The sequence below is a fragment of the Lutra lutra genome, chromosome 11 (genome assembly GCF_902655055.1).
Source record: "Lutra lutra chromosome 11, mLutLut1.2, whole genome shotgun sequence".
NCBI classification, from domain to species: domain Eukaryota; kingdom Metazoa; phylum Chordata; class Mammalia; order Carnivora; family Mustelidae; genus Lutra; species Lutra lutra.
In genome coordinates, this window is record NC_062288.1 from 22614211 (window position 1) to 22628768 (window position 14558).

General features: G+C 35.2%; 1 protein-coding gene across 5 annotated transcripts in view; it reads left to right on the forward strand.

The window, feature by feature from the left end:
• PHTF2 (putative homeodomain transcription factor 2) overlaps nucleotides 1-14558 on the forward strand; it is a 119760-nt gene that overhangs the window by 55934 nt on the left and 49268 nt on the right. For 3 of the 5 annotated variants that reach the window (XM_047694660.1, XM_047694657.1, XM_047694658.1), the window contains exons 3-6: nucleotides 7385-7441; nucleotides 7798-7809; nucleotides 13421-13490; nucleotides 14074-14232. In XM_047694660.1, the coding sequence (XP_047550616.1) occupies nucleotides 7385-7441; nucleotides 7798-7809; nucleotides 13421-13490; nucleotides 14074-14232 (298 nt within the window). The remainder of the gene's footprint in view (nucleotides 1-7384; nucleotides 7442-7797; nucleotides 7810-13420; nucleotides 13491-14073; nucleotides 14233-14558) is intronic. The other 2 variants (XM_047694661.1, XM_047694659.1) reach the window with 1 other exon arrangement.

Genomic DNA, 14558 nt, shown 5'->3' on the forward strand with positions numbered 1-14558 from the left:
GTTATACATTCAAAAGAGTTACTGGCTCTTGCCATGTCCTCAGACCATATCTTCTTGTCTGACATCATCCTTGTTCATAGTTCATATCATATAATTAAGTGATTCAACTTCCTCATTTGTTCCTCATCATTAAAGTCACCTGAGTGTCAGACTTCGATAGGTATGGGTACGTGTGCATGCACATGATGGGCAATCGCAAACATTGGGCAGTATGTTAATTAAAATAGGACATTGTGAAGAAACAAGAGAATAGAATAGGAGACCATATAAATGGAGAAATAAGGGGAATTGCTTTCAGGATAGTAGGTTAGAAACAGGGCTCTTCAGGAGCAGTTATAAGGACTGCCTTATAAGCAGTTGCAAAGTTATATGGCAGGCATTCAATAGAGAAATCTGTAAGGCAGTAGTTATGAGCAAAGAACGGTGAAAACCTATTTGATAAACTGGGAGGGCTATACTTTGGAATTAAAAATTTTTTTAAAAAGTCTAAAGAATTAGTTTCTACTAATGCTAGGTGGGATTTATCTCAAAGCTAATCAATAGTTCTAATAGTTCAGAGTGACCCTAATAGTTTCTTTAGTATGTTTTAGTGATGTGAATGCAGGTACTAGATCTGATTTCAAAATATCTGCTGTGGCAACATAATTTGGGGGATTATAGATATAAGTTTTCTTTCATTGGATATCTTATTCTCAGAGTCATTGTTTTGTTCGGTAACTTTAGTTTTATTATATTGTTCAATACTTCAACTTCTCTCTTTTATCAAACTCGTTGAAATGAAAATTACATAATTTAGGTGTCTGGGCACATTAGGTTTTGGGTGCTGACAGCCCTGTTTTCATTTATAAACTGTGAGTAATTCTTTAAAATAAAGTGTAACATTGGTTTTATTTAAGAAAATTACATTTATCTCCACACACGTTATTTTTGTTTTCTTTGCACCTTTTGCTCAGGCATTTCTAGCTGCTTTTATTGGTTTGTTCTTTTTTTCATAGTAGTAATGAGTCTTTTCTGTCCCCATACTCATACCTTCAAAAATTGTGGCCATCCAAATCATCATTAGTGAATATTGTTATAAAAATCAATTTAAGCATAGGTCAATCTTATCAACTTAAAAATGGGGTATTAAGGGCACCTGGGTGGCTCAGTTGGTTAAGCGACTGCCTTTGGCTCACATCATGATCCCAGAGTCCTGGGATTGAGTCCTGCATTGGGTTCCCATCTCCATGGGGAGTCTGCTTCTCCCTCTGACCTTCTCCCCTCTCATGCTTTCTCTCATTCTCTCTCTCTTTCAAATAAATAAATAAAAATCTTTTTTTTAAAATGTGGTATTAAGGCTTGTAGGGACTGACTTACCAAGAAGGGAAAGAGCTAATATTTAAAGAGCACCAACTATATATCAGACATCACCCTTTTTACGTTCTAGTTCTATGAAATATGTTTTGTTGTCCCCAATTTTTCAGATGCTCAGAGGTCAAGAATCTTGCCAAGACCGTAAGACTGGTCATGATAGAGGCAGGATGAAAATCCACTTCTCTTGCACGGTTTGGTCTTTTCTACTCTTGTCAGCAAACATTAAAGGCTGAACAACTAAGGCAATGAGGGAACAAAAGATTAAAAACCAACACTCCAAATATAACAAAGGGTATTTTCTGATTGATAACTTCTATTTTTATAAAAAAAAAAAAAAAAGGACTCAAGGTTAAAAATTACCTTTTAGTTGTATAGCTATTAAATCACTATTAAAATATGAGACTTGTCCTAAGTGTAAAAGCAATATGACATTTACCTATAAGGGTCTTGTAGTTGATGATAGATGTACAAAAAAATAGTCATAGAAAAAATAGAATGTATTTACTGTCACTTTAGAGATGGGAAAAATCAGCAAGGTCATGGATATCTCTCTCTCCTTATTTATTTATTTATTTGGATGAAGTTGTCTCAAGAAATTCTTGAGCTTTTGTCTCCTTGTCATGCTTTTTAACATACACTCTTGCTACCAAAGGTGGACTACATTTGTCCTGGTATACGATTGGCCTCTGATGTTTATTGAGTGGGCCAAGCTAGGATGGGATTTGAACTCTGTTTACTTTTTGAATTGAATTTGATGTTTGTGGGCGCCTGAGTGCCTCAGTGGATTAAAGCCTCTGCCTTCGGCTCAGGTCATGATCCCAGGGTCCTGGGATGGAGTTCTGCATTGGGCTCTCTGCTCAATGGGGAGCCTGCTTCCTCCTCTCTCTCTCTGCCTGCTTGTGATCTCTGTCAAATAAATAAATAAAATCTTTTAAAAAAATAAAATAGGGGCGCCTGGGTGGCTCAGTGGGTTAAAGCCTCTGCCTTCGGCTCAGGTCATGATCCTGGGGTCCTGGGATTGAGCCCCACATCGGGCTCTCTGCTCAGTGGGGAGCCTGCTTCCTTCTCTCTCTCTCTCTCTCTCTCTCTCTCTCTCTGCCTGTCTCTCCACCTACTTGTGATCTCTCTCTCTCTCTCTCTCTCTCTGTAAAATAAATAAAATCTTAAAATAAAATAAATTTGATGTTTGTGAGAATTAATAGCTTGCTTTTCATTGTTTCTGAAATGAGATTCCAAAAAAAGAAACTGAGCATGATAGAAGTAGGAAAAATTAGGATTTTGATCTATAGTATTATGGTCTTTCTGTTCATTTGCTGAGGAAATGAGGTGCTTAAAATATGTTTCCAAATCTGGGCCTCCATTTGCCCTGCTTATATTTATTTGTGAACTCTAAATCTTTTATCTAAGCACTTAATCTAATTAAACTATTGGTAACTACCTTTTTGAAGCAAGACACCTTCTCTTTAGGCTCTTGATATTTGAGCTACTGCTGTTCTGAATGTGATGACCTAAGAGGTAATCAGATCACCTAAGAGTAGCTTTTCAAATTGTTTTTCAGATGTTTCTTTTCTAGAATTCCATAGTGATATGTGTTTCCCATTTCACCATCTAATTGTCTAGGTTTTAACATTTGTACTCTTGATACCATCATATTCATTACAAAATTTTTTTTTCTTGGAAGCCTGATTCTGGTAGAATCCTGAACAAAGACAGGCTTTTCTCCATTTACCAATCTTCTATTCCCTCACGCCTCCTCCCATACAGTTATATTTAATGTAACATTAGCTACATTAATTTCAGATTTATACCATATACATTTTCCTTTTACGATAGTCTTCAGTTCAGAAAATATCTATAGTATTCATTTAATTGAATTTCAGCTCACTTGATATTACTATAATATCTTAATTACTTCTCATTTTTTCCTTAAAAATTTTTTTTACCACTTTCAGGATGCTTTTCCCTCAATTATTTATTTATTTATTTATTCAGTTTGCTTTTAATCAGCCTTAATTTTTGTAAAGGTGCAAAGTTCATTTGTAAAAATAGGAGGAAAGAAAATACTAGAAATAATTGATGAGAAAACAGATACTAGAGATGGAGAAGATAGCAAATAAAGATATTTGCATCTTATAGCTTCAATCTTAGTAGTTGAAGTAGTTGGCTAGATGTTCGCTGGAAGAGGTAATGCTTACAGTACTTAGGAATTAAAACCTGTGGGAAGGAAATTTAGAATTGTCCTTTCTGTCATTATGGAAAGTATTCTAAGAGATCAATATAGGATTGTCAGACCTGCTGTTGAAGATGCAGGATTAATTTATAGAGGGCAAAGTGTTGGGTCTAGGACCAGGTTTAAAAAAAAAAAAAAATAGGTCAGCTCTGGTTGGGGTAAGAGGACACTGAGGCTTAGGAGGCTTAAGGTGTCCATGGCATCTGTGGGATTAAGAACCAAAGTGTTAATAAGATTGCTTACCATAGCCAGGCACCACAGAAAGAACTTTCTTAATATGTACCAAGCTGTTGCCTGCACATCAAATGTAAATCAGGATTTCAGAGTCTTCTCTCATAATAAGAGAGAAGCAATGTTTTTCCCTCCTTGAAGCAGATCATCGGTTATGAAGAATGGGATGGAAAACCGTAGTACTACTCATACACTATTTGCCTTGGTATTTGTAGGTCTGTCTACTTAAAAAGCATTATTTATATATATATCCTGTATGTCCTTTTGTCTCCATAGAATGTTGGGCACTTTTCTAGACACCCAAGTAGTGGAGGCATTGTTGGAGGCAGGGGAGAATCATTAGGAGTAGCCGAATTATGGAAGTAGCCAACATATTACATAATATTCTTTTCCTAGTTGAAGAATGTATTATCTGATTAAAATTTCTGTCCTCTTAGGCAAATGTTACTGCTGAGATTCCTTTACTCTTTTGTATGGCATTTAAAAAATAAGGAAATTTTTTTGTCCTGAGATTTTGCAGAGAACTATAATTGAACTCAGCTTTGTGATTTAATTTTATGTAGAAGAAATAAAAGAAAAGAAACAGCTTCAAGTTTAGAGATTTAGTCAAATCTGCCAAGTGTCTGTGTCAGAGGTAGAATAGAACCAGAACCTTTAGAACATTTGTTGAGTTATTTGCTTTTAATTTTGTTAGCACAGCTCTGCAAGTTATCCTTCATCCCTGACCCTAAGTCTTGAGCAGATGGGTCTTAAAGTTTCACTTCTTTTCTTTCTCTGTGTCGACTAACCAGAAGATTGTTTCTTACAGGAGAATAGCTTGACCTCAGCCGCAGGTGTTCTGATCTATCTTGACAGATTTCATCGTGCAATTAAATGAGGCTTCAGATCAGAAGGGGTCTTTAGAATTCCTTCCCTGTCCCTTCTGGCATCCTGCCACCACCTTGATTTCAGGAGGCCTTTGATGTGCCACACACACATCCCAAGAAACAGATAATTTTCAGACACAATTCAGTCTGAATTTATACTTAAGGCTAATTTGTTAATGGCATGTGCATTATTAAGCAGAGCCATGACCAGGTAAAATACCCGTATTTAGGTTCACGGCACCCTCACACTGTTTTTCAAGAAAGTGGTCTATTTGCTCATGTAACTGAAAGGTCTCTGTGGTAGTGTTTTTAAAACAAAATATGTCCTCTGCAAAGGAAAACTGATGTCTCCCCTGGAGAGACATTTAATTGCTTGTAATTGAAAGTGACATTTATCTCATTTAAGAAAAAAAAAGTTAAGATCCCACATTCTATTACAGTGAAAGCTGTTCTTCCTCTAACCCATCACATCTTTGGGGGGGGGAAATGAACTCTCCAATAAAATAAGCCATCTTTATCCTTTTTATAGGATTATACCTCACCACCACTGCCCTTTTTTAGAGTTATTTACAAGTATTATTTTCAAGTATTTACAAGTATTGCTATTTACAAGTACCTCAGCCTTCAAAAAGCTTTTCCACTTTTAGCCACAGTTTCCCTACAAGATTTATTAGACTTTCTGAATCTTTTTAAGTCTGGAGCTATTGAGTACCATGCTGGGATTGCATTAAACCTACATAGGCCAAGGACTGACATGCATTTCTGATTTGTTCTTTTGCATATGCATTATTTATTTTCCCTTATTTTAAAATTGTGGGACATATATTTCCATGTCCATATTCTTGTCATCTTGACATAAAAATAGAGTTCTTTTTAAAGAGAATTTAGTGCATTCTTTTGTATGTGAAAACAAAATACTGCCAGAATAATCATTAAGACATATCAGTACCTATTTTTTATTAGTTTGGGTTATTGTTTCACTAAAAAGCATACAGTGCCATTGAAATCGTTGCACATTTTAAAAATAAGTTTTGATTGAATTAAACTCAGTCATTCTGAATTACCAAGTTAGAGCAGAATTGCTCCTGTAGAATCTGTGTTCCCATACTTACCTTTTTTGATTTTTAAAGAAGATGATTGAATTTAAAATTTAGGAGGGTAAAAGACAACTAGTTACTGCAGGTCAGCTCTGCCATTAAGTCCAACCATTTGGTTATTGCTAATCTGTTCTGCTTTAGAGAGAGAGACTCCTGGCAATTTTGGTTACATGTACGTGAGTTGTTCACTCCATGTGGCTTGGTCTAGGTGTTCTAAGATTTTAATTTGCAGGGTATAGTATATCACAAAGTGATTTTAAAAAATAAGAAAGAAAGGAAGTTGATGAAAAAGAGAAAAGGATTTAAAGGACCAGAGAAGTTAGTGAATAAGATGATATGTAAGAATAATCAAAATGAAAGGCACTTATGGAGTCATGTAATCATTTTATTCTACCCCCTTCATATCTGTCTTTAAACCAGCTTGGATTCTCAATTTCTCATTTCTTGAAACAAGATTTTAAAGAGTGTTATAGATAAAAATTCTTTTGGGTAGAATGATGTCATGAGTCAGAAAATACTCTTTCCTGAATATCCTCATAATACCTCTGCCTGAATCTGGTCTCTATCTGTCTCATCTAGTAATTAACTGAAGTAATTTTAATTTCTCAGAATTCTAATTTCAATTAATGCTAAAAGTGAAAATCCTCAGTTAAAACTATAAGCTAATGACCCACTTCAGTGTCCCGTTGGACACTGGGGACAGTATGTGTTAACAGCAAAGAATTAGAGACAGACAGTAAGAATGGTTTGTGCATCCTGCCCAGGTGAAGGTGTAGTTCAGAGAACTTTACAGCATCTGAGAGTGATGGGCATAGAAGCTAAAAGGAATTCTACTTCTCGATATTCACCCTGTGTCTTCAATCACTTTCAAGACTTTATTTTCTAGTTTAAAATGTAAGCCAAGTGGTAATTTTGATCTATATGCTTATGGATTTTTAATTCTGTAGAACATTTATATTTTCTTTTTTTAAAGTTTTTTTAATTTATTTGAGAGAGAGAGAGAGAGAAAATGAGAGAGAAAGAGAGCATGAGAGGGAAGAGGTCAGAGGGAGAAGCAGACCCTTCCAAGCAGGGAGCCCAATGTGGGACCTGATCCCGGGACTCCAGAATCATGACCTGAGCTGAAGGCAGTTGCTTAACCAACTGAGCCACCCAGGTGCCCCCATTTGTATTTTCTTTAAAAATAACTCCATAGGATTTATTATTGGTAGTTTTTTTTGGTGGTACCAGAGCTATGCTTATTTTAAATAAAGGATTCCCTTAGGGCAGTGGTTCTCAAACTTTAATAGTGTATCAGAATCATCTAGAGGAATTTTTAAAACGCAGATAGTTGGGGCCACAGCCATATGACTGAGCAGCTCTGGGGTGAGGCCAGAGAGTTGGCATTTTCAGCAAGTTCCCAGGTGATGCTAAAACTGCTGGTCCTGAAACTGTACCTTTGAGAGCTACTGCAATACAATATTGATCCCAGAAGTCTGAGACAAAGCTGAACGTACTTGGTGCTGAGTGAACGCGGAGTTGTTTATAATGCAAGCAGAGTTGTAGCTATTGGACAGGTACCAACAATGATCATTTAATGCAGTGTTGTATTTTATTTATTTACATAGATTGGAGCATATGATCAACAAATATGGGAAAAATCTGTCGAGCAAAGAGAAATCAAGGTAACAAGTTTATTTCATTTCATATATTCCGAAACATAGTTCTATAAATTGTTAACCACATTTTGTCTTTTATCTTCCCATACACTTTTAAGGTGTAAATATTAGTTATTCTATCCAAACTTTTAAATACAGAGGTAAACTCTTATGCTGGTGGAGTCATGTGTCTTTACCTCTGATGGGTTTTTTTGTTTGTTTTTGTTTTGATTTGTTTTGTTTTTTGCTTTTTAGCATCCTCTGTTCTTTTAAAAATTATTTTCTAATGATTATTTTTTATCAGCTCTCTTCCCCTTTCACTTGTCACCTTATACTTCTAGTTTGCTTTTCCTCCCCTTTGATGCTGTCATTGCTCTGTACAGTTTATTAAACTGGTAAGTGTTTCAGGACTTTTCCCGCCTGAGTGGTCCTGTCAAATGCTGCTCTGCTTCATTGAGATCTGCTTTTGGTGCTACTAACAGAATGACTTGGACGCAAGTAGAGCCGCTGAAGAGTTGGTCATTTTTAAGAAGAACTTAGGAACGTAAAGCATTAATAGAAATGTTTTTGTAGTAGGTGGTTTCTTCTTGAAGATGTAATCACTTATGCTGATAAGACATTCTCATAGGCTACCTTTCTAGCATGAAAACTATTTTTTTTACTAAACTTGTTCTGTTTCTTAGCAATTGGTCCTTTTTGATAATAAGAGTTATATTTTTCATTTGCATAGGTAGTACTAATCTGTGTGTTCCTGCACGAGCTAAATTTAATCTGAGCCCGGAGAATGTTATTTCAGTGGCTTGACATTTTCTATTTTGTATGACAAGGTTTATGTTAGATTGGAAACCTGTGTCTATAGTTTCTTAAAAATCTGTCAAAAAAAAATCTCAGTGTTTAAACAACTTAGTCATCTATAATAAAGAGCAAGATTCTTTGCCATTGGTCAGTTTTAATCTTTAAACTATTTTCAGGAAGAATGTAAGTTGCTGTAAGCACCTGCTATTTGTTAAATACAGGATTAAATCATGGGAAAGATGGAATGGATTATAATTTTGTAGATGAGATTCATAATTACAAATGAGATCAATTCAGTTTAGGTCTCTGTTGAGGAGTGCAGGGGGAAGCAGCCCTGGGGAGGTTAGGAAAGATTTTCAGAGGAAGTGACTCATGAGCTGAGTTTGACAAACATTGGGGAGAATGAGGAAAACATTCCAGACAAAATGAAGAGCATATGAAAATAAACATGCAGGAAAGAAGGAACAGGACTGACTGAGGAATCCTCAAGGAGCTTTACTGGTAATAGGTTGGATGGAGGAAGGAGATTGGGGTGGTTGGGCATGAATCTAGAAAGGAAAATGGGAGTCAGATTGTGCAGGGGCTTAACTGCCTCACCTGGGAGAGTCTGGACATAATCTGGAAAATGATGAGGGCGACATTGAAGGATTGTAAGCAGAAAAAGTTACCTGGTTAAATTTGTGTTTTAGAAACTTGACTCAGGCGTGGTGGGAAGTACTAGAAGAGGAGCAGATTTGTAAATTGTGCTTTAGAAATACTCTGGTGGTACTTGGGAGGGAGATCTGGGAGTCCTCGGTAGGAAAGTGTGTGTATATCAGTATGTATATGTGTGCTATACACATTTATTATAACACATATCAATACAACTGTAGGAGTGAGATCTACACTGGCTGATGACAGGAAAAGCCTGAGAACAGAACACTGGGAAACAACATTTAATGGGTAGGTAAGGAAGAGATAAAAGGGAAGGAGGTTAAGGAAGAGATAAAAGGGAAGGAGGTAAGAGATCCATGAGACAGTGGTATGGCAAGAATATCATGCAGAGTGAGGATACTCAAGCAAGCGAAGAGCAGCGTGCAGGTTTATAAGAAGCCTTGAAACCGTTTACGCCACTCATCAGAAAATACTACATTCCTCACTTTTAGAACTATTTTAATGCCTAAATAGAAGTTAGGGTAACGGAGGATTATGTTAGCCGTTCCTTGATGCACTGACAGGGTGAACTTGGAGAAGGCTAAGAACTGTAATTTTTTTCTGAAGTATGTCTCCCTTTAAAGATAGCATTTTGTAATAGTAAGTGAAGAAGTACAAGCAGTATTAAAGCTTACTCTTATTATTTTGGATTAAATAAAGGGGTCACTTTATTGATAAGCCTAAAACATTCCCTTGTGGAGGCAAACTGTTTATAGTGTAAAATAATTTTGCATTTATTCTAAGGTAGGTAGAGATACAACTGTGGTCTGTTCATATTAATATTTGATTTTAAAAGAAACCCAAAACACTGTACCTCATCCTTAGAAAACACTATACAGAATGCATTGAGTTTGTCCTCTCTTACTGTCACAGCAGTGAGCAGCAACTAAAGAAACCAAAGAAAGCCATGAGAATATATTCCTTGGAAATGTCTATTTTTTTTAATTGAAGACCTTAGTTGATATTGCTAAAGTTTTTTCTAAGTTGCAAATTATTTTTTTTCTTAAACATTTTAGAAATTATAACCGAAAACTTCCATTTTCTGTTCACCTTGACCCAAATTGAAAGGTAAATGGAATTTCCCCCAGTTTTAGTACTTACTAGTGTTATAAGGCTTCAATAAAAAAGAACCATGCTATTTAAAATCATTATAGAGGAAAAACAGGATGGGGAAACTAAATAGGATTTCTGGGAAGTGAAACTGATGGTTATGTCCTTTGGTGGAATCGCAGTATTATAATAGTTCCATCCATGGGACATCTGCATCGTTGAATAGAAGTACTTTCTAAATTTAAACAGCTGTTAAAAGCTTTTTGACTCAACATTATCTGTGTACTTACAGATTTAAAAAACTTCAAAACTTCATGCAATTTGTGTTACTATGCCATAGGAATGTACTCTAAGAGTTTAAGTGTATATTCAATAAAGAATATATTACTTGGATTTCTTGAAGATTAATTATATTTATAGTGCCTGATTGTTTCTACTTTCTAGTTAAGTCAGTAGTTGCTAAAATCTTTTCTTTTGAACTTAGTTTTCATTTTTTGTTTGTTCATGTAAACTTTTTGATGGTCAGTAATGATAGTCCTGAAAGCTATGCCATTTTGCGTGAATATAGTATATTCTAAACCAACTTAAAATTTTCCAGCTTAAAATATCTACATAATTAAAATCAGATCTTACAAATGCTTACATATGGGTGCTAATATCTTTTGTGTTTAAAATCATTAATGTTAGAAGATTTATCAGTGAAGTTTTTCTTTGTTTTTCATATTTTAAACTCTCTAAATATTCTGATATGTTACTGTGAAGGTGAGTTTTATCAAAGCTGGCAATTAGGAAAAAATATAATAAATAAATAGTTAAGTGTCTGACTCTTGATTTTTGGCTCAGGTCATGATCTTAAGGTTGTGAGATCGAGCCCTATGTCAGTCTCTGCTGGGCATGGAGCCTGTTTAAGATTCGCGCTCTCCCTCTCCTTCTACCTCCTCCTTCCCCTGTTCATGTGCACATACTTTCTCTCTCAAAATAAATAAATAAAACCGGCAATTGTGCTGTGACTCTACAATGTAGCTCAAACTAAAGTTTTAATAAAATATTAAATAGGAAATGAACCACATATGAAAAAGGTCAAGAAGAATGAAGATGTTGAAAAACAACACAATTGCATAAATCAAGTTAATTTACTGTTCCCCTCATAAGAACTTTAAATTCTTTAAACAACCTGATAAAAATTTTAGGTATACAGCAGTAAATTAAGCTTCAGATTTGTCATAAAACATTGGCAATAAGATTATTTTCAAATTATGTGAAAAATAATGTATAAAAGAAGTAAATCAAAATATGTAGTACTGTTAAAAAATGTTGGCAGTAATAAAGGTTAAATCTCAAATTTCATACCAAATTTAAATAGTTCTCTATTAATGAAATTTTGTTTTTACATGTATGTATTATTAGAATTGCTTTTCCAGTTTGCAAAATACTAGGGATGATTCATAGTCTGCGAGCCACTTTATCATGAATTAAAATGGGAAATGAAGTACAGATGCAATCAGGTCTCATTAATTCACAGGAGTTACGTTCTATAAAGTTAGCATGAACACTGAATTAGCAGATACTGACCATTTATTTCTCCACCTCTAGTCACACTTTCATCAAGTGATCAGTACATATCCCTGTTTTATGTATGTTTCTGTTGAAAGACACCTTGTTTAGTAGATGTTGTTGCTGCATTAACAACTGAACTCATGGCCAACGACACTGTAACTCAAGCCCAAACATAGCCCATCTAGCACACATCTTCTCAGTGAGGCACATCACAGCCTTCTTTACACGTAGGAACACTAGACCACCAGACCGCACTTCAGTACTGTGCTTGAGGTCCATTTTTAAACAATACCAACAAGAAGTACAAAAAAAGCAAAACCCAGCATGAAATTGACTGTGAAAGGGATACTTATTTTCAGCATGAGAGCTGAAATAAGAAGGCAGATTGTTGCCTTGTTTGACTGCAGCTGGGAGTGTGCACATTGGGTGACTCAGATTTTTTGCCGCTCTTAACTTCGTGCATATCTGCAAATGACTGCAAAAGTGCAGCAAATATTGATTTGGGAATAAAATAAATTTGCAAATAAAGAATATGAATATAAGGACCGACTATGTATAAAACTACCATGACTATGTCTTCTATCCTCTTTTTTTCTCTTGTTTTTGTACCTCTTGAGTAGTTTTCAACTTCACATGGACAGACTATTCTAAAGGGTTCAACAGTTCATTGCTTCTTGATTTCAGGGTGCATTTGGTTTAAACATCTCAGTTAATTCTGAGCTCAAATAGTCTCCTCTTCTTTGTTTTGGATGCAAACAGTACTTAACTAAATTTTTACCTTAGGGGTCATCGTTTTTTGGATCAGGACCAAATAGAATTTACTGCTCAGTTACTTGATTAATTGAATGAATAGTAAACAGATCACCTAAACACCGTGTCTCATATCTCAGCACTCGGCTTCTGGAGGAATTTAGCCTAAGCCCTTCCAATTCTTAACATCCTAGTTTTGTGTGTGTGTGTGTGTGTTCAATGATTTTGATCTCTATCCTTATTCCCACTCTACACTGGTGGCAGAAACTTAACCTTAGTGTTCAATAATTCCGAGTTTAAACTAATTCAATCTGTGACTTCCGCTTTTCCCTCCTCCTTCTCCTGGGCATGGCATCTAAGTTCTAAGGTGATTAGGTGGTATCATGGTCTCCTTAGTGGTTGGCATGTGAACATAGTGGTGATCCTGAGGTATGCATCATCCTCTCTGGGTCTCAGCTAATACCACCCCCACGTGTTGGCATCAGCTGAGAAGTCTGCATCCCTGTCTGTCCCCAGCTTTGTGAGCTACTGCTTCCTGCAGCAGCGGCCCCAACATCACCCCTGAGGGCCTCTCAGGGCTCCTGCTCTCCCAGTCAGCCTCAACACACTCTCCTGTGCAAACCTGGGCCCACACAGTCTCATGGACCGTCTCAGACTGCACATCCAGATTGGGTTGTAGTGATAGTCTTTGTTCTAGAATTTTGCTTTCAGTAATAAACAGCCCTCCCCTGTCCACACATCTCTAAATTGATCCTTTTGGGAAATAATAAAATGTATTAAAATACTACACTTATGTTCCAGTTGTAACAAAGATGTCGTGTTTTTATGTTTTTCTCCAGTATATTCCATAAAGTTTTTTTTAGTTGAAATCTTTAGAATTTGATTATTTTGTATTAGTCTGGACTTTAAAATACATCTATTGAATTCCAATACTATTTTTTTTATTGAGGTATAATTGACATATAGGATTATATTACTTTTAGGTATTCAGCATGATTCCATATTTGATATTTGTATATGTTGAGATATGTATGTATTGAGAAATGATACCACAATAAGTAGTGAACATCCATCCCCATATACAGTTACAAAGATTTTTTTTCTTGTGATAAGGACTTCTAAGATCTACTCTCTTACCAGTTCTACTTTAATATATTATAGGGTTTAAGGAATAAACCAAAGAAAACAGCACATGTGAAACCAGACCTCATAGATGTTGATCTTGTAAGAGGTAAGTCTTGAATAAATTAAAGCTTAATGCAATTAGAAATTGACCTTGAAGGAAGAGAATTCAAAGTGGGTTAGATATATGTTTGTAGGAATAAAAGCAATGTGAGCGTAAGTGAAGGCAGGACTTGTACAAGAAAGAGATAATGGAGGTATTTAAATACCATTGACTAGTCTTTACTACCACTAAAGATCGGGCTGAGAAATAATAAAAAGAAAAGAAAACCAGCTTGTGTTTGCCTAGCAAGCTATATGGCTTGGTTATAAAATTGAAAGTAACTTTTTTTTTTTAAAGTAACTTTTAATTCCTAATTGAAACTGACATTTGAACATTGTCTTATATTTATAAAATATGTGGGAGAAATTCTGCTGTTATTTCAGTTAAAAATTGTTTTTTCAGAGTACCTGAGTTAATATGATAGCATGAGGAATGTTTTTAAATGTGTCAAATACCCCAAATTGGGCATTTCTCACAGTGTAATGCAAAATAAAATTAGACATAGTTTTTCTTCAGATATTGAAATTTTTTCTCAAAGGAAATTAAAGAATGATAAATGTACTGTGTCATTTTATTTTACTTTTTCCAGGGTCTGCATTTGCAAAGGCAAAACCTGAAAGTCCTTGGACTTCTCTGACTAGAAAGGGAATTGTTCGAGTTGTGTTTTTCCCCTTTTTCTTCCGGTGGTGGTTACAAGTAACATCAAAAGTCATTTTTTTCTGGCTTCTTGTCCTTTATCTTCTGCAAGGTATAATTAAGTGATAGAAATTCATTTTGCTTTTAACTTTCAGGGTGTTATGTATTTAGAGTTACTAAGGCTTTTTAAAAAACATATACTAATTATACTAAGTGTGAAGATACACATTGATTGTGATATTTCATTTAATAAGTTTAATAAGATATGGTTTGGTATTAAAAATGTTTGAGAAAACAAAGCAGTTATTTTCCAGTATAATTTAATGAAAATTAGAATCTGTGGATGGCTAAAGAAAAATACAGATTGAGAGGTATTTAACAATTAGAAAGTCTCTTCAAATGCACATACATACCACATATACCTACCACCAGTCTTTT